The sequence below is a fragment of the Sylvia atricapilla genome, chromosome 15, assembly GCF_009819655.1.
Source record: "Sylvia atricapilla isolate bSylAtr1 chromosome 15, bSylAtr1.pri, whole genome shotgun sequence".
Classification (NCBI taxonomy): domain Eukaryota; kingdom Metazoa; phylum Chordata; class Aves; order Passeriformes; family Sylviidae; genus Sylvia; species Sylvia atricapilla.
In genome coordinates this window covers 8,706,835-8,727,729 of record NC_089154.1, presented here as the reverse complement: position 1 = coordinate 8,727,729, position 20,895 = coordinate 8,706,835, and the positions used below count along the sequence as shown (strand labels likewise).

At 54.2% G+C, this 20,895-nt stretch overlaps 3 protein-coding genes across 4 annotated transcripts in view; all 3 read left to right on the top strand.

The window, feature by feature from the left end:
• RAB40C (RAB40C, member RAS oncogene family) overlaps positions 1–14,073 on the top strand; it is a 36,707-nt gene extending 22,634 nt beyond the window's left edge. Inside the window, exons 4-6 of the mRNA XM_066330035.1 lie at positions 8,616–8,693; positions 9,093–9,315; positions 11,095–14,073. Coding sequence (XP_066186132.1) covers positions 8,616–8,693; positions 9,093–9,315; positions 11,095–11,375 — 582 coding nt within the window. The 3' untranslated portion in view covers positions 11,376–14,073. The remainder of the gene's footprint in view (positions 1–8,615; positions 8,694–9,092; positions 9,316–11,094) is intronic.
• Positions 1–20,895, top strand: part of PIGQ (phosphatidylinositol glycan anchor biosynthesis class Q) — an 85,145-nt gene that overhangs the window by 60,240 nt on the left and 4,010 nt on the right. The window lies entirely within an intron of this gene.
• Positions 17,131–20,780, top strand: WFIKKN1 (WAP, follistatin/kazal, immunoglobulin, kunitz and netrin domain containing 1). 2 transcript variants are annotated; one of them, XM_066330025.1, is made up of 3 exons: positions 17,131–17,812; positions 17,899–18,166; positions 19,014–20,780. In XM_066330025.1, the coding sequence occupies exons 1-3, from the start codon at positions 17,751–17,753 to the stop codon at positions 20,502–20,504; spliced, it is 1,821 nt and encodes a 606-aa protein (XP_066186122.1). In that variant the 5' UTR covers positions 17,131–17,750; the 3' UTR covers positions 20,505–20,780. The 2 variants fall into 2 exon arrangements, with proteins under 2 accessions (XP_066186122.1, XP_066186121.1); XM_066330024.1 differs by lacking the exon at positions 17,131–17,812 and having other exon boundaries at positions 17,852–18,166.

Genomic DNA, 20,895 nt, shown 5'->3' with positions numbered 1-20,895 from the left:
CCTCACCAGTTAGAAGTGAACAGAACTGGTCAGTGTGGTTTTCTGGTGACCACAGAACTCAGCTTTGGTCAGGCTCTTTCTGAGACCTTGCTTTGTCAGATGCTCAGATCAAACTGGGAGTAGAAAGCAGGAGCTACTGTGTCCAGGAATGCCACCTGGGAGTTTTTAGGCCTGTGTGCAGCCCTGTGTGACCTGGGAGGCCCTCAGAGCAAGTGCTGTGTCTTGGCAAGGCTGCACCCTCAGAGCCTGAGCTCACATGCCAGAACATGTACCTGCTGCTGCCTGCATGTACCAGGGCAAACTGGGGCACAGGACAAAGCTGCAATGAGCAGTGATGAGAAAACACTCGAATTGGATGGGGGGAGAGACACACATTTGTCTGGAACCTGCATGGAGCTGTGAGGCACTGGCACAGCCCCTCCATGGGATTCCTGCAGCCTGTTCTCCCTGGACACTGCATTTGGGTGCCACAAGGTGTCATGTACCTGGCTGCCCAAAGGCTTGAAAGGGATTGATTTTCTCTTCCTTCCTCGAAGCTGAACCTTCTTCAGCTGTATTTATCAGTAGTGCTGGAGGAGCTTCACCTGAACATCAGCAAGGTTTGCCTCATCCATCTCTTTGCCTACCCTTCACAAAGAGTGAGTCTGAGAGGCAGTGAACCTCATGGAGCTCTAATGGGAATGCTTTATATAATCACAGAATCACTAAGGTTGAAAAAGCCCTCTCAGATTGAGTCAAACCAGTAACCCAGCATTGCCAAGGCCCCAGCTAAACCATGTCTCTCAGCACCACATTCTACGTGGATTTTTTTTTAAACCTCTCCAGGGATGATGACTCCACCAGTGCACTCGACAGCCTGTGCCAGTGCCTGACCACCTTTCAGTGAAGAAATCACCACACAATGCAATCTAAACCTCTCCTAGCACAACTTGAGGTTGTTTCTTCTCACCTTGTCACTTGTTACCTGGGAGAAGAGACCAATCCCCACCTGACTGTCACCTCCCTTCAGGAAGTTGTAGAGAGCAAGTCACTGCTGAATGCTGGGGAATGAAGCTCACTTGCACAGCAAGGTGTGGCTCACACCTTTGCCTCAAACCTGCCCTCTGCTCATGCAACAAATGCGTTTTCTGAAGTGCTGTTGTGATACCTTAATCCTGGTCTGCCTAAACAGTCAATGCTTAAAAGCAGCAAACCAGCCCTAAGGAGCAAGCCTGCCTCGGAGGAGGAGAGGTAATTCCCAAGGGAAGTGTCTCCATGCCTTCTGAAAGTGCCCAGGAGATGAGCACAGGGAAAGTGCCTCTTGAAAATGACTGGAGTCCTTGTACAGTCTTCTCCAGGTGGCTTGGAGTAAAACTCAGATTGTTTTCAGCAACAAGTGGTTGCCTCCCATATGATGTTCCAGTGTTACTCTTATATTAACGGGAATACAGATACCATGTCCCTTAAATAAGTCACCACTGCTTTCAATGGGAGAAGAAAGTATCTAAATTCTCTGAATGGTTAACTAAAGCAAGAGGACTGTTTGTTTTGAATAACAAATACCTGTGTGACTGCAAGGATGGACTTCCCAGTACCTCCAGTTATTTTCAGTATGCAGAAACTGACTTCTTCTGACATGGCCTTAGCATAAAAACAGCATAACCTGTGTGTTCTTGGCAGAGAAGCACAGAAATGCTTCTGAGTTCTCTCGTTTAGAATAATGGAATGACTTGAGTTGGAAGAGACCTTAAAGCCCATCGGATTCCAGCCCCTGCCATGGGCAGAGACACCTTCCACCATCCCAGACTGCTCCAAGCCCCATCCAGCCTGACCTTGGACATTTCCAGGGATCCAGGGGCAGCTGCTCTAGGCACCCTGTGCCAGGGCCTGCCCACCCTCCCAGGGAACAATTCCTTCCCCAAATCCCATCTTAATTCTGTCCTCTGGCCATGGGAAGCCATTCTCCCTTGCCCTGTCCCTCCATGCCTTATCCCCAGTCCCCCTCCAGCTTTCAGAAGCCCCTTTAGGCACTGGAAGAGGCTCTGAGCTCTCCCTGGATCCTTCTCCAGGTGAGCACCCCCAGCTCTCCCAGCCAGGCTCCAGAGCAGAGAGGCTCCAGCCCCTGGAGCATCTTCATGGCCTCCTCTGGACTGTTACAAGATGTCCACATCCCTCTCATGTTGGAAGCCCCAGAGCTGGGTGCAGCACTCCAGGTGTGGTCTCCAGGATGTATTGAAGGCTGTGTGCTGTACTGGCTTCTTTAGCTGCAGCTGTTTGCTTTCCTTTCTACTGTCTTGGAATCATCAGACTTCAAGACTTCTGCTGTAGGAAGGCTGACGCAAATCCCCTTGGAGGCAAGAGAAACAGCTTATTTAAACCAAAAGCCAAAAGCTCAGGAAGAACAAATCCAGCAGAGAAGAGAGGTGCCAGCATGGGAAAAGCTCTGTTTGAAGTTCAGTGTGATATTTGTACAAGAACAGATTGGTGTAAACTGGTCTTGAGCACCTTCACACTGAGACTGAGTGGAAGGTTCTCACTGAGTAAAGGACTAAAGAGCACAAGGGGAGCTTGAAGAATGAGGTTCCAGAGAGGGCTTGTACAGGTTGGCTGTGAGAGCAGTAGGCTGGCAGCCCTTTCACAGGTCTGAATAGCCAGTGCTCAAGAGAATGCTTGGTATGAAAAGTGCCTCCAAGCCAGAGAAGCATGCCTGACTTTCCCACACACTCTGTATTGTTTCTCAGGTGTAGTGATAAGAATTGCATTTTCTGAAGTAGACCCTGGAGAGGTTGCAACACGGAAAAACAGTCTCCAGTCAGTAGGAAGGCCTTCTTGGGAGTTCTTTTTTCCCCACTGCACAGCCTGGTGCAGTGCTCAGGCTGAACTTCTGGCTGGTCCCTCCCTAGGGAAAGGACTTGAGTACCTTGATGCCTTCTCAGTTTCAGCTCCGTACCAGTGGCCTGGGTCCCAAGCCACATGACTTTCATGTTCAGCAGGAACTTCTTCCTCTTGAAATTATCTGCAGTAAAACATCCTTGCTGCTCCTGATGAGCTGGCTCTGAGAAGGAACCAGCCCCTTCTTCCAGTATGATTGCCTCAGGGTTTGCTGTGAGGATCACAGGTCTGTTGCCTTCCTCCCTGCCCTGCCTTAGCAGATCTAATCTCATCAGGGACACATTGAGCTCTTGGGCTCCAGGTGGAGGCTTGTGGTGCTGGTGTGTCTGACAACCCTCTCTTCAACCTTACTTCCCAGGTGTAGAGTTTTCACTTCATCCCCTTGTCTGTTGGGGACTGCTGGGCCAACAGATCCTGAGCACATCACTTCAGGGTTTCCTTTTGGGGCAAAAGAAGAGCATTTGTGTCTGGGATAGCAGAGCACTGACCTCCAGCTCTGATGGGGCAGGGGGTGTGTGCAGCCAGTCATGGTGGCTTCAGGGCCAGGGAGAGATGAAAACCAAGTAGTGTTGCACCCCACAGAGTCAACTTGCAGTCTGCAGCCTTCTGTGTTGCAGAAGGATTTTTATGTTACTTGTCACAGTACGGGGTACAGTGAAAAGTATTTAGTGTGCTTAAAGGTGCTGCAGAAATCCTTTCTGCTCTTGCACTTGGGTTCCTTTTCTGCTTGGCTTCAAGGTCTCAGTCATTCCAGCAGAGCTGGCTTGCTGATCTCGGCTGTTGTGAGCAGCTGTGACTCTTCTGGTGCTGTGAGCAAATGCAAACTATTCCAAGAGTGATCACAGAGGGGAGAAAGAGTTGTGGTGGTACTTCCTGATCTAGCCAGGAAGAAGCAGTGATAGGATTGGTCCTAATGTCTTCATATGCCAGTGATTTAAACTGTTTCTGAAAATGTGGCTTGCCAAACTCTTCCCAGACAGTGTGATAAAATGCTCCCATCTTGCAGCAAAGCTACAGCCCTAAAGAAATGATGAATATTGTAGACTTCTGCTTAGGCAGGTGGTTTGAAGAAGCTGATGTTTATCCTGTTCGGGGCTTCTTAGTATGCAGGAAGGTGGTGGAATTTTGGCAGCTCAGCAGACTCAGGGTAGATTCAGCCCTCCCTTATGGCTTTTTTGGTTGCTGCAAATACCTCACCTGCCTTGGGTCATTTGGACAGGATTGTCCAGCTGCTGGAGGAGCCTGCCCTGCATACCAAAATACTTATCAAAAGCTCAGTAATAAATACCCTCCTGGTGTACTATGCTGTTGGGAAGAGGTTTGGCAGCAGGATGTCACTGCCCATGAGCCAAGGTCCAAGGTGCCAGCTGGAAAGCCACGAACAAATGGAGCTGAGAGAGCAGACAGAAGACAGTGTCCTGGTTCCTGTCAGCAGTGGACCTTCTGTTTAAGGTTTATTTCATCTTGTGGGACAGAAAATTCACTGAGGGGCTCTTCAGCCTTCTTCAGCAACAGCTTTTTTCCATCAGTGGAGAATATCAGCAAGTGACACTTTCCTGGCCACTCTGTCACCTGCCTGCATTGGGCTGAAGTCCTTGGCAATTGTACAAGTGTTCCTAGCAGCTTGTGTACTTGAAGCCCCTTAAAGCATCCGAGAAGCCTTTATATACAAGCCTGCTTTGCATTGACAGTGTGCAAGCTGATTTTCTCTTACCTTTAAAAGCTTTTTGCTTATAAATCTGGTCCAAACCTGCTGCAAGCAGGCAGAGATATTTCCTCACCACCACCTCAGTTATGTGGACAGCTCTTTGTGTAAGCTTCTGCTGGAAGCAAGTTGTGGGTTTTGGCAGAGTAAGTGTCCACATGTGCTGCTGGATACAATAACTGGTGGTCTGTCCGTGTTCCTTGTTCATTATGCAAGGCACTTGTGGAAATTTCGGTCACTGTTTGCTGAGGGTTGTGCCAATCCCAGTAGTATGGAACAAAACCAGAGTGGGAATGAACTCTGAAAATCCAACTGTGAAAAGACCCCAGATGGATCTGGGGATGAGTCTGGTCATCTTCTACCTACACAAAAGCTGTAGGCAGACTGAGGAGTGAAAGGAAGGCTGTTGGAAGGTTGTGAGGGGTCCAGGTCTCCTTGGTCTGAGAAGCTGAGTGTGGAGCTTTTCACTCCATACTGTGGGAACCTGGGGTACATAATGGTACAAAAGGGCTTTGTGAAACTAAAAATTGAAAGCTGTGAAGAAATAGGGTGTTGACAACCATCTAAGCATTTAGAGAACAAATTAGGCTGCGAATGGGAAGCTGTTCATTTGTTGATTCGAGGAAATTAAAATTCTGTGCACATTATTCCAAAGGAGACTTTAAGAAAGCCTGACAGATCTTACTTGGAACTGTCTGCAGAGATGGAGCCAGCTCCCTCCCTGTGCATGGCTGAGTGCTGTTCTCTCTGGGGCAGAAATGGCAATGACAGAGTGGATTTGGGATGCGTGCTCTGGAAACATGTATGCAGCATGCCAGTGCTACTTGGAAGCAGTGTGAGGTTATCTGGCAGGACCAGAGCTGGCCAGGGGTTGAGCAGCCTTCTTCCTCCCCCTACTGAGCTGCAGCACAGCTGGGCTCCATACCCAGCTGGTCAGGAGGGGGATGGAGCAAGGCAGGGCAACTTGGCCTCAGTGTCTTCTGATCTTTATAAAGCTTTCCTGGACAAACTTCACTCTAAAGGTGTGTGCTGAAGCCATGGTGTGGCTTGGAGGCTCAGCTGGCAGACAAGGTGTCATCTTTTGCATTTAGAAATCATGGTCTTGACCTTCCACCCTGCTGAGGAAGTAGGGGTGTGTTTTTGCTGAAGCTTTTTACCCTTATTCCCATTCAGAGAAGATCCAGGGAGAAGCTGCCAGCAAACCTAAAAACTCTCTCCTCGTCAAGCATATTCCTGGCAGAAATAGTCATCACAAACTAGGTCTTGGGTCTGTTTCTCTTGGCTGAAGGAACTTGTCAATCCAGAAATGAAGCAAGTAGACTTTATTTATCTTGCTGGCCATTTGTGTTGGAAGTGGCTCATCAAACCCTTTGCTTCATTATTTCCTGACTGTCATTAATTTTCACACGCAGCCTTGGAAGCTGGAAATCAAAACAAATAGAGGAAAAATTAAAAGAAAGCTCAGAGTATTTTTTTTTCAATATGCAATTAAAATGTAACGTATCCTGCTAGTAGGTATTTCTAGATTGGGTCCTTGACAAGCAGTATCTTTGGTTTTGTAGGATTTTTTATTATGGAAAATCATTACTCTCTTCTTATTTTTCCTCTCTAAATCTATGAGAAACTGATCCTTTTCTCCTCCAAAACAAAAACTACCTCCATTTCTTTTGATTATGAAGTTTTTGGACTGTTCTAGAAATGAGATTACAAAAAATTATTGACTTTAGGTAGGAGCTGCAGACTTTCCTTGGAGGAAACTGAAGATGCTTCCCTCACCCCACAGATGCTTCTGCCATTATGTAAACTCACCTTCAGGTCCTACAGAACAGCCTCAAACCCAGCCTTTGAAGGGCTTGCTCTTTGTGTTGGGCTGTCAAACATGAAGCCAACCCACCTGACTTGCCTTCTATGCCCTCTGCCCTTGTATTTTTATGCATTTGAGCCTTTTTTGGGGGGTACAAATGCAGATGTGGAGATGTTGGAGGGCCAGCAAGGATAGAAAAAACAGATTTCACCTGGAGAGTGACTGCCTGGGATGGAAGCAGTGGGCAGTGAGACTGAGGGTACAGCTCAAGAATCAGAATTGTTCTACAAGGAAGAATCTGAATTGTTACAAAATTATAAAATTGATCAGGTTGAGAGCTGCTTATTCCAAAAGAGCTGAGAGAAAGGCAGACAAGGTCAAGGCACACCCAGTGCATTCCGGGAAGGGCTTCTGTTCCATGAGGGGTAAGCAGTGCTAGTGCCAGCTCCAGATGTGACTTTATTGTGAGGATTCAGATGCCTTTGTGGCCCAGATGCCAGTTTATCATTCCCGTGTGCTTCACATTTCATGTTAGTGATATTTTTTTTGTAAATTTGAGGCATATCATACGCAAGTCTTCTGCAGAGGCTCCTCTCAGTTCACCACAGGGGTTGGCAGCTACAAGGATTGTAAAGCTGGGGTTTGGGAGGACTGGCTAGCTTGTGTTTCCTATCTGTGTAGCACATTTTCCATTTCAGCAGGTAAAGGAGCAATTCCACAGGTACATGAGGGTGCTCCATGGTCCCTGACTTGTACCAGGACAGATGCTGGGAGTGTATCAGCTCTCTCCTTCCCTGTGCTCAATCCAGGCTTCTCATAGGGAGGACTGGGTTGAAAGCTGAGACTTTCCTTTGCCAGTTTAAGATCTCTGCTTATACTGAGGCTTTGCTATAGGGGATGGCTGTTCCTGGAAGATACTCCTGATTCAGGGAAAGCTGATTCTGCAGAACCAGTGATCTGGTTTGGTTTGCCCTTAGTCTTGCTGCTGCTGGGTTCCCTTTCATCCAGTGCTGCCTTCCAGCCGGATTCCTCCTCTCTCAGCCGGATTCCTCCTCTCTCAGCAACTAGGAGGATTCCTCCTCCCTAGTTCCCATTCCAGATATCTTGTACTGTGATTCTGCTGAGTCAGCTTGGAGTGCCTGTTGTCACTTGGAATGTCCTTGATTACAAAGAAGAATGGCAAGAAGTCAGAAAAACAACAGGAGGGTTGCAGAAAGGCTCTGCTGAGGACAGTTCTGTAAATGCTGTCTGTGCCCAAGCAGTGCTGAGCAGCAGCTCCTGACTTGTGTGCCTGCAGGGCCAGGCACAGCCTCCTTTCCTCATGTCTGTCCTCAGGAATACTCAGATTCAGGAAAAGCTCACTTGCTGGGAGATGCTGTGGACCTGAGTGGTGTCCAACAGTCTGGCCATGCTGCTGGGTCCTGCCAGCGTGGCTTGGGGTGAGATGGAGACTCTTCAGGGCTGCTCCGTGTCTTTCCTGCCTTGAGTCACTCCTGTGTTGCTGCCAGCACGATGTGCTGCACCTCAGGAGGTGACTGGGAGGCAAGTCATGGATGTGGGTGGTGTTCAGGGACAATGGGTGTGAACCCGAGGATGCTGTAGGTACTGAAAAAAGCCTGAAGAAAGCGTTCTCTGCCAGTGTGGCAGTGACAGTGGGAAACACCCTCAGCAAAGTCTGGATGGACCCTAGTCCTGAGAGCTCAGTCTGTGGAGATACTGTGGTGCTTATTGGCATTATTCATCTTCTTCCTTGTCAGCAAAGGGCCCACAGTGACACAGGTTCTGGAGAAGAGGGGTGTGCTTGAAAATTCCTTCCTATCCTGCTGCCACCTCAACACTGACTGCAGCTGTTCTGTGTAAGGGGATAGAAAAAAAAGGTGTGTTTCTGCCTCAGCGAGTTTGTAGCAGATTTGTGACAGGAGAAGGGTGTGTTTTGCTCCTCCAGATACAGCCACCAAGGCAGTTCCTCCTCCTGTTTAGAGACTACAGCTTCAGAAATTATTTGGGGGATACCAGAGCCCAAACAGGATTAAAACCTTTCCTAATGACCTGGGACTGCATTAGGACAGCCCTGTGGTCTCAGTTCTTGCTATAAGTACACAAATGGTGCAGCTGGAACAATGTTCTGTTCTTTGCTTCTTGGTTTCTTCGTGTGGGGGTCTTCCAGAGGTATCCTGCCCCTGTTATGTTGCCTACTATGAAACTTCCTGATTGCTTCTGGTTGTCTTCCACCAGGGAATTCTCTTGGTGTACGACATCACTAATCGCTGGTCCTTTGATGGGATAGACCGATGGATAAAGGAAATAGATGAGGTAAGTGAATGGAAGAACATATGCAGTGATCTACAGCAGAGAGATGGGGAGCAATCACCCAAGGTGTTACCTGATACGAGGACAGGAATGGCTCTGCTATGGAGGGGACCTGATGGCAGTGCAGTCGTAAGTGAAGCAAAGCAGTAAGTGTCTCCCCTCCACTTCTGTGTAAATCTGGAGTAGTAGGAAAGGGCTCAGGAATGGTAAAGAAAGACAGGAGAGTTCCCTCAGAAATGAATGGACTCAGAGGTTACAAATGACTTGTCCTCACCACACAGAGGAGCTGCTGGGCAGCCCCTCGGCCACAGAGCAGCTTCTGCTTCTTTCCCTTCACTGCTATTGCAACTAAGCAGAATGCTGGGTGTCGCCATGATTTCCCCACTTGTTCCTTTGTTGCAGCACGCCCCAGGGGTCCCGCGGATCCTGGTGGGAAACAGGCTGCACCTGGCCTTCAAGCGGCAGGTGCCGACGGAGCAGGCGCGCGCCTACGCCGAGAAGAACTGCATGACCTTCTTCGAGGTGAGCCCCCTGTGCAACTTCAACGTCATCGAGTCCTTCACGGAGCTCTCCCGCATCGTCCTCATGCGCCACGGCATGGAGAAGATCTGGAGACCCAACCGAGGTCAGTGGGCAGGACGGTGCTCCAGGTGGGAATTTGGGCTCACGTGGAGCCGTGGGGCTCCGGCTGCCCGGGTGGGAGGTGTGGAACTGTGGGAGCTGTATCCACCTGACGTGGAGAAATGCCTTGGGCCAGACAAGCTGAAGCTGAGCCAGAAGCAGCCTGTGCTGGTGTAGGGATGGGCAGTTCCAGAGGGCAGTTCAGCATGTCTGGGACCTGAAGCGCTCTGGGGCATCCTCCACCTTTCCACTTACTCTGAATGGGTTGAGGGCAATTAAGCTCCCAGCTTGAAAGTACTTCAATCAAACAGCTGTGTGGGATAATTCCAGGTGTAAGCACCCTACTCCTTGCCTGAGCCTGTCCTCCTCGTTTTGGAGGGAAGCAGAGTGTGCCCAAGCAGCTGAAAGGGACTTAATCCCTGCTGTCAGCCTGCAGCAGTGGGCTGGGTTATTCCATATATCCAGGCATGTGTGCCACAGGGAGGGAAACCACAAGCAGATTCCATGTTACGTCTCAGCCTGTTGAGTTTGAAGCAGAATAATCTCAGTTCCCACATTATTCCTGGCTGGAGGTAGCATTGTGTCCCACTACAGTCTGAGCAGCAGCAGATCTGTGTTCCTGGGGTGACCCGCTCTCGTATGGACTTTCAGCTCCTGCTCACCAGGGTGAGAAAATCCTGTTTGCCAGCCCCAGTCACCAAATTTTCTGCCTGGGCTCCCGTCCCCAACCTGGGTGCTATGCCATGGTCTGCATGACACAGAAGGATGGTGGGCAGAGACTGGGCTGAATGCACAGACCTTTCCTGAATCTTTTCCAAAGGATTTGTAACTACAGGCTGCCTGCTTGAGAATGGAAAGGGCAAAAGAAAACGGCCACAAATTGTGCCATGGGAGGCTTAGATTAGACATGAGGGGAAATTTCCTCACAAAAAGGGTAATCAAGCACTTAAACAGGCTGCCCAGGGCAGTGGTGGGGTTGCCATCCCTGGAATTGTTCAAAAAAGATGCTGATATGGCACTTGGGGACATAGTTTAGCGGAGGCATTGGCAGTGCTGGAGGAATGGTTGGACTCGATAGTCTTAGAAGGCCTTTCTAACCTAAATAATTCTGTGATTCCATGAATGAGGAGCTCCCTAGCAGGGAATGGGAACTTGCCTGGTCGGGAATGGCAGTGTGGCTTTGGCAGTCGGATAAGGAGTGCCCTCGTGTGGCCTCTGGCTGGGAATTCCCCGGCAAGGAGAGAGACTTCAAGACAGGCTCACATGGTGCACCTCTGAGCTGGGAGGATGCTGGGAAGCTGGAAAGGGCAGAGTGGTGTTCTGGCTTGTTGAGGTCTCTGTGGCCTGGGGGTTCTGGAGAGAGCTGCCTGCTGAGCAGGTCCCAGGTGACACTGTCCTGTTTCAGGACTTGCTGACCCCTGTGCCTCTTTCCCAGGCACACCCTGGTTGCCAGAAGATGGGCTGAGAAGCCAAGTGTCTGTCAGGAATGTGAACCAGGCCCTGCCAGCCCCAAGTGCTGAGCAGAGCAGGGCTGGCAGTTCCTAGCCCTGTGTTCACACTAAAGCTGGTGTCTGGTGAAGCGCAGACCTCCAACAGCAGAAGTCACCTTGATTTCCCAAGCTTTTGTCCTAAATATCCTGCTCCCTCCTCCTGCCTCCTGTGCAGTCAATACTGACATATCTCCCTGAGGAGCTGGAGCTGTGCAGCATAAGGAATAGTTGTGGGGGAATGGCAGCCTGGGAGATCTCCTGGCCCTTGACTGTGTGGTCCTTTCTCCCCGCAGTGTTCAGCTTACAGGACCTGTGCTGCCGAGCCATCGTGTCCTGCACCCCAGTGCACCTCATCGACAAGCTCCCCTTGCCTGTCACCATCAAGAGCCACCTGAAATCCTTCTCCATGGCCAACGGGATGAACGCAGTGATGATGCACGGCCGCTCCTATTCCCTGGCCAGCAGCGGGGGCGGGAGCAGCAGCAAAGGGAACAGCTTGAAGAGATCCAAATCCATCCGGCCGCCCCAGAGCCCCCCACAGAACTGCTCACGCAACAACTGCAAGATCTCTTAGCAGGATGGGCGCTGAGCTTCTGTCAGATCCACACCCACCCACCGATGTACAGCTGTTTGCACACCGAACCCTTTTCCACCGGATCCTTTCGGATGGGCCACGGTTGCTTTTCCAATGGCACGCACAAGCGTTAGGAATGTGCTCACGTTTTGGCTTGGCATAGGAAGAAGCATGGTGCCGGCTGGATCCCACAGCGCTGGCGGGGAGAGGATCTGCCAAGTGACCCTCCAAGAATGCTTTGGGCTTTGCCTCTTGGCCTGGGGTGGAAAATTCAGCAGCTGCCGGGTTGGGGAGGGGGGAAGGGGAAAAAAAGCTCATCCAGTCTCAATGGAGCAATGGATTTAATGGAAGATTGAGAGGCTTAAGGGAGTAGGCAAGGAGAGTCTGTGCTGCAATTTTAACTCTTGGCCTCCTGAACAGATTGCTGGTGCAATAGTGATCATTGGATGTAGACAAAAAGAAACGGGGGCAGGGGACTAATGACAGTTTTCACCGGGATGTTAACCTGCTGTTGCCAAAAAAACCAGAGAACAAGGCAAGAGTTGGCCAATTGGAAAGGGGAAGGCAACGCTCCGTTTGCCGCCTTCACTTATTTATGTAAATATTATACATATATATAAATATCACTTGTTTTTTAAGGGTTTTTTTAAAAAGCAGTCAGGGAAAATTTTATGCAGCCATGTAAATACAAGCACTGGATTGACTTTCCCAGTGTCAGCAAAGCGGACAAGTGGAGGATTTTCCAATGAAAACACATAAATGCTTTAAGAGACTTTTCCCTCACCTCTGGGCTCCTGCTGGCGTTTTTAAATACTACATGTGCAGAAGGAAAGGATGATTGGTGTGGAACATGCCCCAAGCTGCTCTATTGCTGTCATTGTCTAGAACTTGTGAGTGCCGAAGTCAGGGTGGGATGGCAGTGCGTGGAGAAGCAGAGCAGCAAGGCCTGGGTCCTGGAGGGTTGGACTGTTTTGGCAGGCAGGAGGAAGAGGCAGCTCTGGGGTCAGACTGATGCCTTGCTCTGTTTGTGCTTTCTTGTTGGGGATTTGAGAGCAGGGGGAGGAAGCATTGTGCCTAAAGCAGAGGAAAAATGCTGAATTTTGTCCCTTATTGCTGCAAAGCCTCAGCCATTGCTTCTAGTGCCCTCCATCCATGACAGCACCCCATGTGATAGGCCCTGGATACTGGCTGCTTCCAGCTTTGCTTTCCCGTAGATGCTGCCTGAGCTCATGCTGCTGTGGCTCCTCCTGGATGAAAGTGGGAAAGGACAGAAGCGGCTCTTCCCACTGGAGCATGAAGGAGCAGGGACTGGGAAGGTGGAAGATTGGGGTGGGGAAACAGCAATCTCCACATATCGCAATGGCAAAATCACTTGGCTCTTGGGGCAGTCCCAGAAGACTGGGAGAGCAAACTGCTTTGCTCCATGGGATGGCTTCTGGATCTTGGAGGGGCAAGAGCTTGGGATGGATCTTCTGTCAAGCAAGTGTACCTGCCTCCCTGGCTTTGTTCCACAGCTGACCTGTGCTGGAAATTCACCTGGAAACTGAGAAATAGCACCCAGCCCTTACCGCAAAAGCTGAGGGAGCCTGGCAGTGGGGCTGGCCCGTGGTGGCAGGTTCTCATAGGTGGCCAGAGTGTGTAGATTGTGAGTAGCGTGGTAGCAAGTGAAGTGTACAGTGCTGCCATCTCATCCAGGGATCAGCTTGCTCTGCTCCCCCTTTCCAGGCAGCCTGGGGCACTGCATGGGCAGAATGAAGCTGCTGCAGCTCCTGCGTGGCCGATGGACCCACTGTGTCCAGGCAGCAGGGACAGCAGGGACACGTCCCCCTGTGGGGACGTGGCTTTCCTTGCTCCCAAGCCAACCTGGGAGGTGCTGGAGGCTTCCCCCTCCCCTCTCTGCAGAGCACAGCACGGGCAGGTCTCTTGGCTCAGCTCTCTCGTGCTTTATCACCCAGCTCAAGTGAGCGAGGACAGAATTAAACCCCAGGCAGGTGGAGGGGGAGAGGAATCCTTTGAAGGGGTGCTTTGGCTCAAGAGCAAAGCCGCAGCCGGACCGTCCTGGTGGCACGAAGGCCGGGGGATTTGGAGAACCTGTCTGGGATGGCTGGCACCTGTTTCCCATCACTTAACACGCAGCAGAAGACAATCGCTGGCTCAGCAGCACAGGGATATACAGCCAACAGGTGACCGGCACCACCAGCGGTGGCTCCTCCCGGGAATCACCCCCGGGCACCACGGCCCCGGTGTGTGGGACTAAGAGGGATAAAGGGATCCTTCCTGAAATCACCAAGCTGCTGCATGTCTCAAAACTTGCTGTACCTCTGCTTTGGTTTGGCTGTGCCACGTGTGCCACCTCCCCATGCTGTTTCCCTGTGGTTGGTTTAGGTTTTGTCACCTTGTGAAGTCTCACAGATCCTGTCTGGAGTGGGGATGGAAGATTTCCCTGGAGTGATTGCCCAGCAACAAACTTTTTTTTTTATTTTTTAATTTAAAAGGAAAAGATTCTTGCATCTGATGTCAACACTAGTCTGTAGCTGCTCTCCAACACTTGTACCATTCCTGAGTTGGGTTTTTTGGACTATCCTTTTATTTTTTTATTCCTTTGTACAGTCAGTGTTGTTTAACTGATTCTCCATGGTTTTGTTTTGTATAAATTAAAGTCTTTTTGTTTGTTTTGAACTACCAACTGAAAAGAGAAGAGGTTGTATCCATTTTTGTGTGGGCTGAGAAAAGGTTGAAGGGAAAAAGGTGGTGGTTTTGCCCAGGCTTGGAGATTTGGGACTGTTTGTGGTACAGGTGTGTATTCCCATTTCCAGGTCATCCACAAAATAACTTGAATTACATTTTCTGGGGAGCCATGATTCCTTTTCTGTAGATGCAGAAGATAAATCTGTTCTTGATTCTCGGAAGAGAACCACTGATTCGGGATAATGGAGCCCTAAGAAAACACAAACTCATCTCCAGCAAGGTTGGTCCCTTAGGTGGCTGGGGAAGCCAGGAATGGTGCCCAGTCCCTGCTCCACAGGGACAGGACAAGTACCGTCAAACCCTAAATCCCTTCTTTGGGTCTGAGTGATCCCAGGGAGCAGTGAGTGCTGTGGCAGCAGTCCCCCATCCTGCCCAGACTGGAGCAGTACTGGGACAAATGGGACTGAAAGGGAGAGGATGCTGCAGCGAGCTCGGAGCACCAGTGTCACACCAGGGTGGCCTTTGGAGGCACCAGGAGCCCCAGAAAAGGGGGATTTGATCCTGGGGTGGAGGGAGACTTCTTGTCTGATCCCCTTCTCCCAGCCCACCTCCCCTTGACCTCCCTTTTCCCCTGCCTTCTCACTTCCCTAGGATCAGATTTTCCACTTCGTACCAGACTGGCCATGCTTGTTTTAACAGCTTAAGTAGTAATTGCTGGGGCTGGGAGGGGGCAGGGGGAAATGAGATCGTGTCTGCAGCCTGGAAAACCCTGGAGCTAAGGTGAAAGCCTGGTCAGGGAAGAGGCACACAGCCCTTTTTTTTCACCCTTTTTCTTCAGGGGGTTCTGGAAGTGTCTGTTCCCTCTCCCAGGGCCGAAACAAAGGCTGTGTGTGGTTTCAGGTGGGGTCGGGACAGCCGGAGCCCATTACGGCGGAGCAGCGGGGGCTGCCGGGCCGCAGCTGTCTGCTTGGGAAGAGCAGGGCAGGAAAACACTGCACAGCCTGAGCCGGGTGGGAAGGCTGCGAGAGCTTCAAGCCTCTCTGCTCCTTGGAGAAAGGAGGAGGGAGCAGGTTGCTCTGGGATGTTTTTTGTCTTTGGTCACTGAGTGTGTTTCTCCGCACCCACCTTTCTGATGTGCGGTTTCTTGGGTTGGTCCCATTGTCCCATGGAGGCTGGAAAGTGGTGGTGACCTTTGTGCAGCTACAAGATGCTTGAAAATGAGGGTGCAGCTGCCTGTGAGTGCGTTGGTGGGGCAGGAGCCCACCGGCTGGAGCAGGTTCTGGGAGCAGGGGCACGTGGCATGGCATCCTTCCCTCCAGGACACGGTGCTGAGCTGATTCCTTGTCCTGGAGGGAGAATATGAACCATAAAACCCTCATCTGTGTCTGAGATCTTTGAAAGTGACCCCAAAAATCCCTGTTCTAGCGTGCGGTTGGTGCTTGGACAGAAGGAGGTGAACAGTTTGGAACTGTTGAGATGGTGGAATTACTGTGGGCTTGGTCAGGGTGGGAAAAGTTGCTTTGTCATTCACGTTCAGTTAAAGAAGTACTAGAAGAGGCTGGGTGGGGGTCCCAAGGTGTGGCTGAGGATTTCCAGTTGTTGGGAGCTGCTTTTCTTGCCACATAGCAGCTGCCATCCATCCAGCCTTGCACCACTGAGATGAAGGTTCCTGGCTTGTCCTTGCAGGCATGAGGTGCCTCGGGCTCTGATGTGAGACACGTCACCCTCTGGGGCTGCTTCTCTGGCTCTGGAAAGGGGCAAGAGCCAACCCAGACCCCAGCATTGTGCTGTGACCACATGGAGCCCAGCCATGGGTGCGGGCAGAAGTTGGGCTCCGGGTCTTGTTCCCTCTTCCCTCCTGCACCAGCCCCTGGAAGGACCCTGGGACACCCCCAAGTGGCCCTATGCCTCTGGGCTGCATCCCTGGGGACCAAGGTGTCATGCATCTGCCACGTTGCTTCCCAGCTGGAGTTGGTGTGCATCGGGGATCTCCAGACAGCAGGTGCCTGGGGCCAGGTGGGTGGGTCTGGGGGTTTCAGGCTGCCAGGGCATGCAGGATACAGGCCCTGGCAGCTCCTGGCTGGGCTATCCTGATGCAATTCCATTTGCAAAACATCAGCCTCCCCATGAGTGTCCCAAGGCAGCATAACCTTCCCTCAGCATCCGCAGCTGGATTGGACCCTTTGGTGGCTGCTTGGCTGTGGAACAGGATTTGGGGCACAGCCATAGGACATGCTTCAGCCTTCCATGCATGGTCATGGCCACCTGGTGACAGACCTGACTGTGCTGTGGGGTTTGGGGCCCCGGGGAGCCCCAGAATCAATGGGCAGCCCAGAGCCAGCAGCAGTGCAGCCGTGTGCTGGCCCCAGCAGGGAAGTGGCAGGGGTGGCCGGTCACAGCACTGTGTCGGTGGTACTGGCTGGAGGTCACCGTGCCAGAGCATTGTGGCTGCACCCTGAACACAAGTGTGGGGGTGTTCAGGGTCCCCAAAATCACCTGGTCTGGTGCAAAAGGGCTTCCCCAAGGAGCCACAGCCTGGGGGGGCGTCAAACCATTACATGCAAAATCAGCTCTGGGGTAGGGGTGAATCCCCCCCCAAAGAAAAACCCCACAACAAAATAAGGAAAAGGCCCCCAGCCGTTTGTGGGGTTTTTTGTTTGGTTGGTGTTTTTTTTTTTTTTGTCCCCTTCACCACCTGGACCCCAAGAAGAGAGACTGGAGGTGCTGAGCTGCTCCCTGGGGCAAAGCACCCTCGGGTTTGCCGTTTCACAGGGGCTGCAGACCCCCCTCAGGGCTGAGGCTCTCACCAGAGCCGGAAGAGTTAATGCTCCCAAAATGCCATGAAATGTTCCTGCTGCAGGTCAGTCTCCGTCGGGGATTAGGGGGATCTGGCCGGGGAGCCGGAGCCGGCTCCTGCCAGCTCGGAGCTGGTGCGGGAGGGTGCTGGTTGAGCCCAAGCACAAAGTGCCGGGATCTGGTGTGGCTCAGGCGACATCCTGGCTGTAAATCATCGGGAGGGAGGGCTGGGAGCTCCAGGGGCCTGGGGGAGCCCCTCCAGGGGGCCTGGGTGGGCACCCACCCCGCCAGGCGAGACACGGTCCCGTGCCAGCAGCACGGCACTCGTGGGATGCGGGCTGGGAAGCGGGGATGGATCCGCGCCGGTGTCCCGGTCCCGGGCGCCTTCGGCTGTGGTGCCGGTGGGTGCCCAGAGATGCGGCGCGGGGTGAGGAGCTCCCGGAGCAGCCGGATCCCGGCCGCCCGAAGCGCGGGCTCCATGGGCTCCGCGTACCTCCCGCCGGCCGCCCCGTCCGAGGGGACCGCAGGCTCCGGCTGTTTTCTCATCCTGCAGGAATTCGGCTCCGTGGGCCGGGCGGGTTTTTGTGTCCCCCCCTACCCCCCTTTCACTCTCCCTCTTTGGAGACTTTCTGCATTCTGCCTTTGATCTCCCCCCGTGTTTGCCCAGGGATCGCCGGGCTCGCCGGGGTTAGAGGCTGAGGTCAGCGCCTTTCCCATTCCAAACACCCAGAAACATCAGTGGGAAGGGAGGGGATTCAGATTACAACCTTCCCGTCCTCCCCTTCCACCCCACTCGCCCCGCTGGCCGTGCCGGGGATGGACTGAGCCCCGAGAGACATCCGCCACCGTCGCCGTGTTCCCGGCGCCCCGAGAGCCCAGCGGCGGCGATGGATGGAGGCGGCGGGCGGCATCGCCGGTGGTCCGGCGGGCGCCGGGTGTGCTGAAGGACAGAGGTTTGGACCTCTCCTCCTCCTCTTTGTCCCCCCGCCCGCCCGCCTTCTCTCTCATCCCGTCCGTCCTGAATGTGATTTCTCCCGAGCCCTCGCCAGCGAGCCAGGCCGGCGGCGCGGGGTGGCCCGATGGCTCCTCGTGGGAGAGGCGGGCGCGGGGCCCGGGACCAGCGTGCGGGCGGGCGGCGGCGGGTCCCCGCGGGCGTCGCGCTGCTCCTGCCCGTGCTGGCGGCGGCGGCCGGGCTGAGCCTGCAGCCGGGCAGGATGCGGCACCTGGGCGTCTGCCCCAACCAACTGAACCCCAACTTGTGGGTGGACGCGCAGAGCACCTGCGAGCGGGAGTGCCAGGCCGACCAGGTGAGCGAGGGGGCTGCGCGGGCGGCGGTAACGGGGGTTGGGGTTCAGTTCCCCGAAGGAGATGCTTTGGGGTGCGGGTCCTGTGCCGGGGGGGCACAGCTGGTTCAGTCGTTTCAGTGCAACGGGCTCAACCTTGCTGCAGCTTTGCCCCCTAAGCCCCTCCTGTCTGCTGGGCTCCCCAGTCCCCCACAGGAGGAGAAACTGCTTGTTGCCCCCTCATGTCACCCCCTCAGACCGTGTGCCATGGTCAGAACACCCTCCCCGTGCAGCCCCAGGATGCTTCCACTCTGTCAAAGGGCTGCTGGGATGAAGGGAATGGGTGTGCTGGGACACGGACCCTATCAAGCCGAGGACAGAATCCTCTCCCGGCTTTTCCCTGAGGGCCGGAGGCCACCCACGGACCGGGCTCTCCATCCCAGAGAGCCCTGGCTCTGAGCTCCACCAAGCTGAGCAGGGGCAACCCCACCCCGGTTAGGGCTGTGTGAACCCAGAGGGTAAATTCCTCCACAGTTCACCTGTACGAGTTCTGCCTGCCCTCGGCCAGCAAAGGCTGAGAAGGGCAAGTTGTTCTCTGCTGTGGGGGAGAAGGGACCGTCTTCACTGCGGTGCAGCCCCGAACATCCTGGGGATGCCGAGGGTGGGCTGGGGCTGGTGCAGCTGTGCCGGGGAGGTCTGGCTCATACCCAGAGCCCAGGGTGGTGAAGGTGCACAGGGCTGTGCTGGGGACACCTGCCCACCCGAAAGTCCCAAAGGGGTGGGAACCGCACCCACAGCCCCAGCACAGCGGTGACCTCCACGTACTACCCCCTCCTCTCCCCCCCAAATCTCTCCTCCCCTCCGCGACCAGGACTGCGAAGACTTTGAGAAATGCTGCACCAACGTGTGTGGGCTGCGGAGCTGCGTGGCCGCGCGCTTTGCCGACGGCAGCGTCCCGGCGCTGGCGCTGGCGCCCGCCGCCTCCTGCGAGAGCTTCGTTTGCGCGCAGCAGGGCTCCGACTGCGACATCTGGGACGGGCAGCCCGTCTGCAAGTGCAAGGACCGCTGCGAGAAGGAGCCCAACTTCACTTGCGCCTCCGACGGCCTCACCTACTACAACAAGTGCTACATGGACGCCGAGGCGTGTCTGCGCGGCACCCGCCTCACCACCGTGCCCTGCAAGCACATCTTCACCTGGCCCGACACCAGCCCCGTGCCGCAGGAGACCACGGCGCGACCCACGCCGGGCGCCGGCCCCGAGGTGCCGGTGCCTCCCGCCCTCTACACCAACCCCTTCCACCAGTCGGTGCGCGCCGGCGGCACCGTCAGCTTCCGCTGCGACGTGAGCGGCCGCCCGCAGCCCGACATCACCTGGGAGAAGCAGAGCGAGCGGGAGGAGAACTTCATCATGCGGCCGGACCAGATGTACGGCAACGTGGTGGTCACCAACATCGGCCAGCTGGTCATCTACAACGCCCGCCACGAGGACGCCGGCATTTACACCTGCACGGCCCGGAACGCCGCCGGGCTGCTCCGCGCCGACTTCCCGCTGTCCGTGGTCAGGCGGGAGCCGGGCGGAACCCCGCGGACCGGCAGCCCGCAGCCCTTCCCCAGCGCCGAGTGCCTGAAGGAGCCGGACCGGCGGCGGTGCGAGGCCACGGAGGTGCGCTGGCATTTTGATGCCAAGCAGGGCTCCTGCCTCACCTTCCGCTACGGCGGCTGCGGGGCCAACAGGAACCACTTCGAGACGTACGAGGAGTGCCAAGCCGCCTGCCTGGGCAGCGCCCGGCCCACCTGCCTCCTGCCCATGGTGCAGGGGCCCTGCCAGAACTGGGAGCCGCGCTGGGCGTACAACCACCTGCTGAAGCAGTGCCACTCCTTCGTCTACGGCGGCTGCGAGGGCAACACCAACAACTTCGAGAGCAAGGAGACCTGCGAGGACGTGTGCCCCTTCCCCAAGAGCCTGCAGTGCAAAGCCTGCCGCCTGAAGAGCAAGATGGTGCTGAGCCTCTGCCGCAGCGACTTCGCCATCGTGGGTCGGCTCATGGAGATCGTGGAGGACCAGGACTCCGGCATAGCCCGCTTCGCCCTCGAGGACGTCCTCAAGGATGAGAAGATGGGCCTCAAGTTCTTCAACATCAAGTACCTGGAGGTGACCTTGACCGACATGGACTGGAGCTGCCCCTGCCCCAACATGACGGCGGAGGACGGGCCCCTGATCATCATGGGCGAGGTGCACGACGGAATGGCCACGCTGGACCCCAGCAGCTACGTCCGGGCGGCCAACGACAAACGGGTGAAGAAGATCTACGAGCTGATGGAGAAGAAAACCTGCGACCTCCTGAACCGCTTCCAGGACTAGGGGAGAGCCGGGATGTGCCGGCGGGGGGAGCTGCAGACACACCACCGAGGGGACAGCCTGAGGGAGCCCCTGCACCAGGGCCTGTGTCTTAGAGGTTTTCACTGTCATGTAGCTCCCCCCAACCCCATGCTGAACCCCAGACCAGCTACCACTTCCACTGTAATTTATCTGCCGCATGTTCCCCCACCGTGTGACACCCCCCAGCCTGTCCAGGAGCAATAGAGAACTGGGTTGGGTTGCAGAGGGGTGGGAGATCTGCTAGGACCACCCCACTCATAAAACCTTCCCACCTCATCAAACCCTCTGGGCCCAGTGTAACACCCCCGGTGCTGGACCTAACCCTTTCACTGGTGGTGGAGGTGGAACTGGGGGCACCCCCACCCCCAGCGTT

Coding starts and splice junctions, on each gene's coding strand:
- WFIKKN1 (XM_066330025.1), top strand. CDS start 17,751: ATGGAGGCGGCGGGCGGCATCGCCGGTGGTCCGGCGGGCGCCGGGTGT. Junction 17,813..17,898: donor GGGTGTGCTGAAGGACAGAG/GTTTGGACCTCT, acceptor ATTTCTCCCGAG/CCCTCGCCAGCGAGCCAGGC. Junction 18,167..19,013: donor GGGAGTGCCAGGCCGACCAG/GTGAGCGAGGGG, acceptor CTCCGCGACCAG/GACTGCGAAGACTTTGAGAA.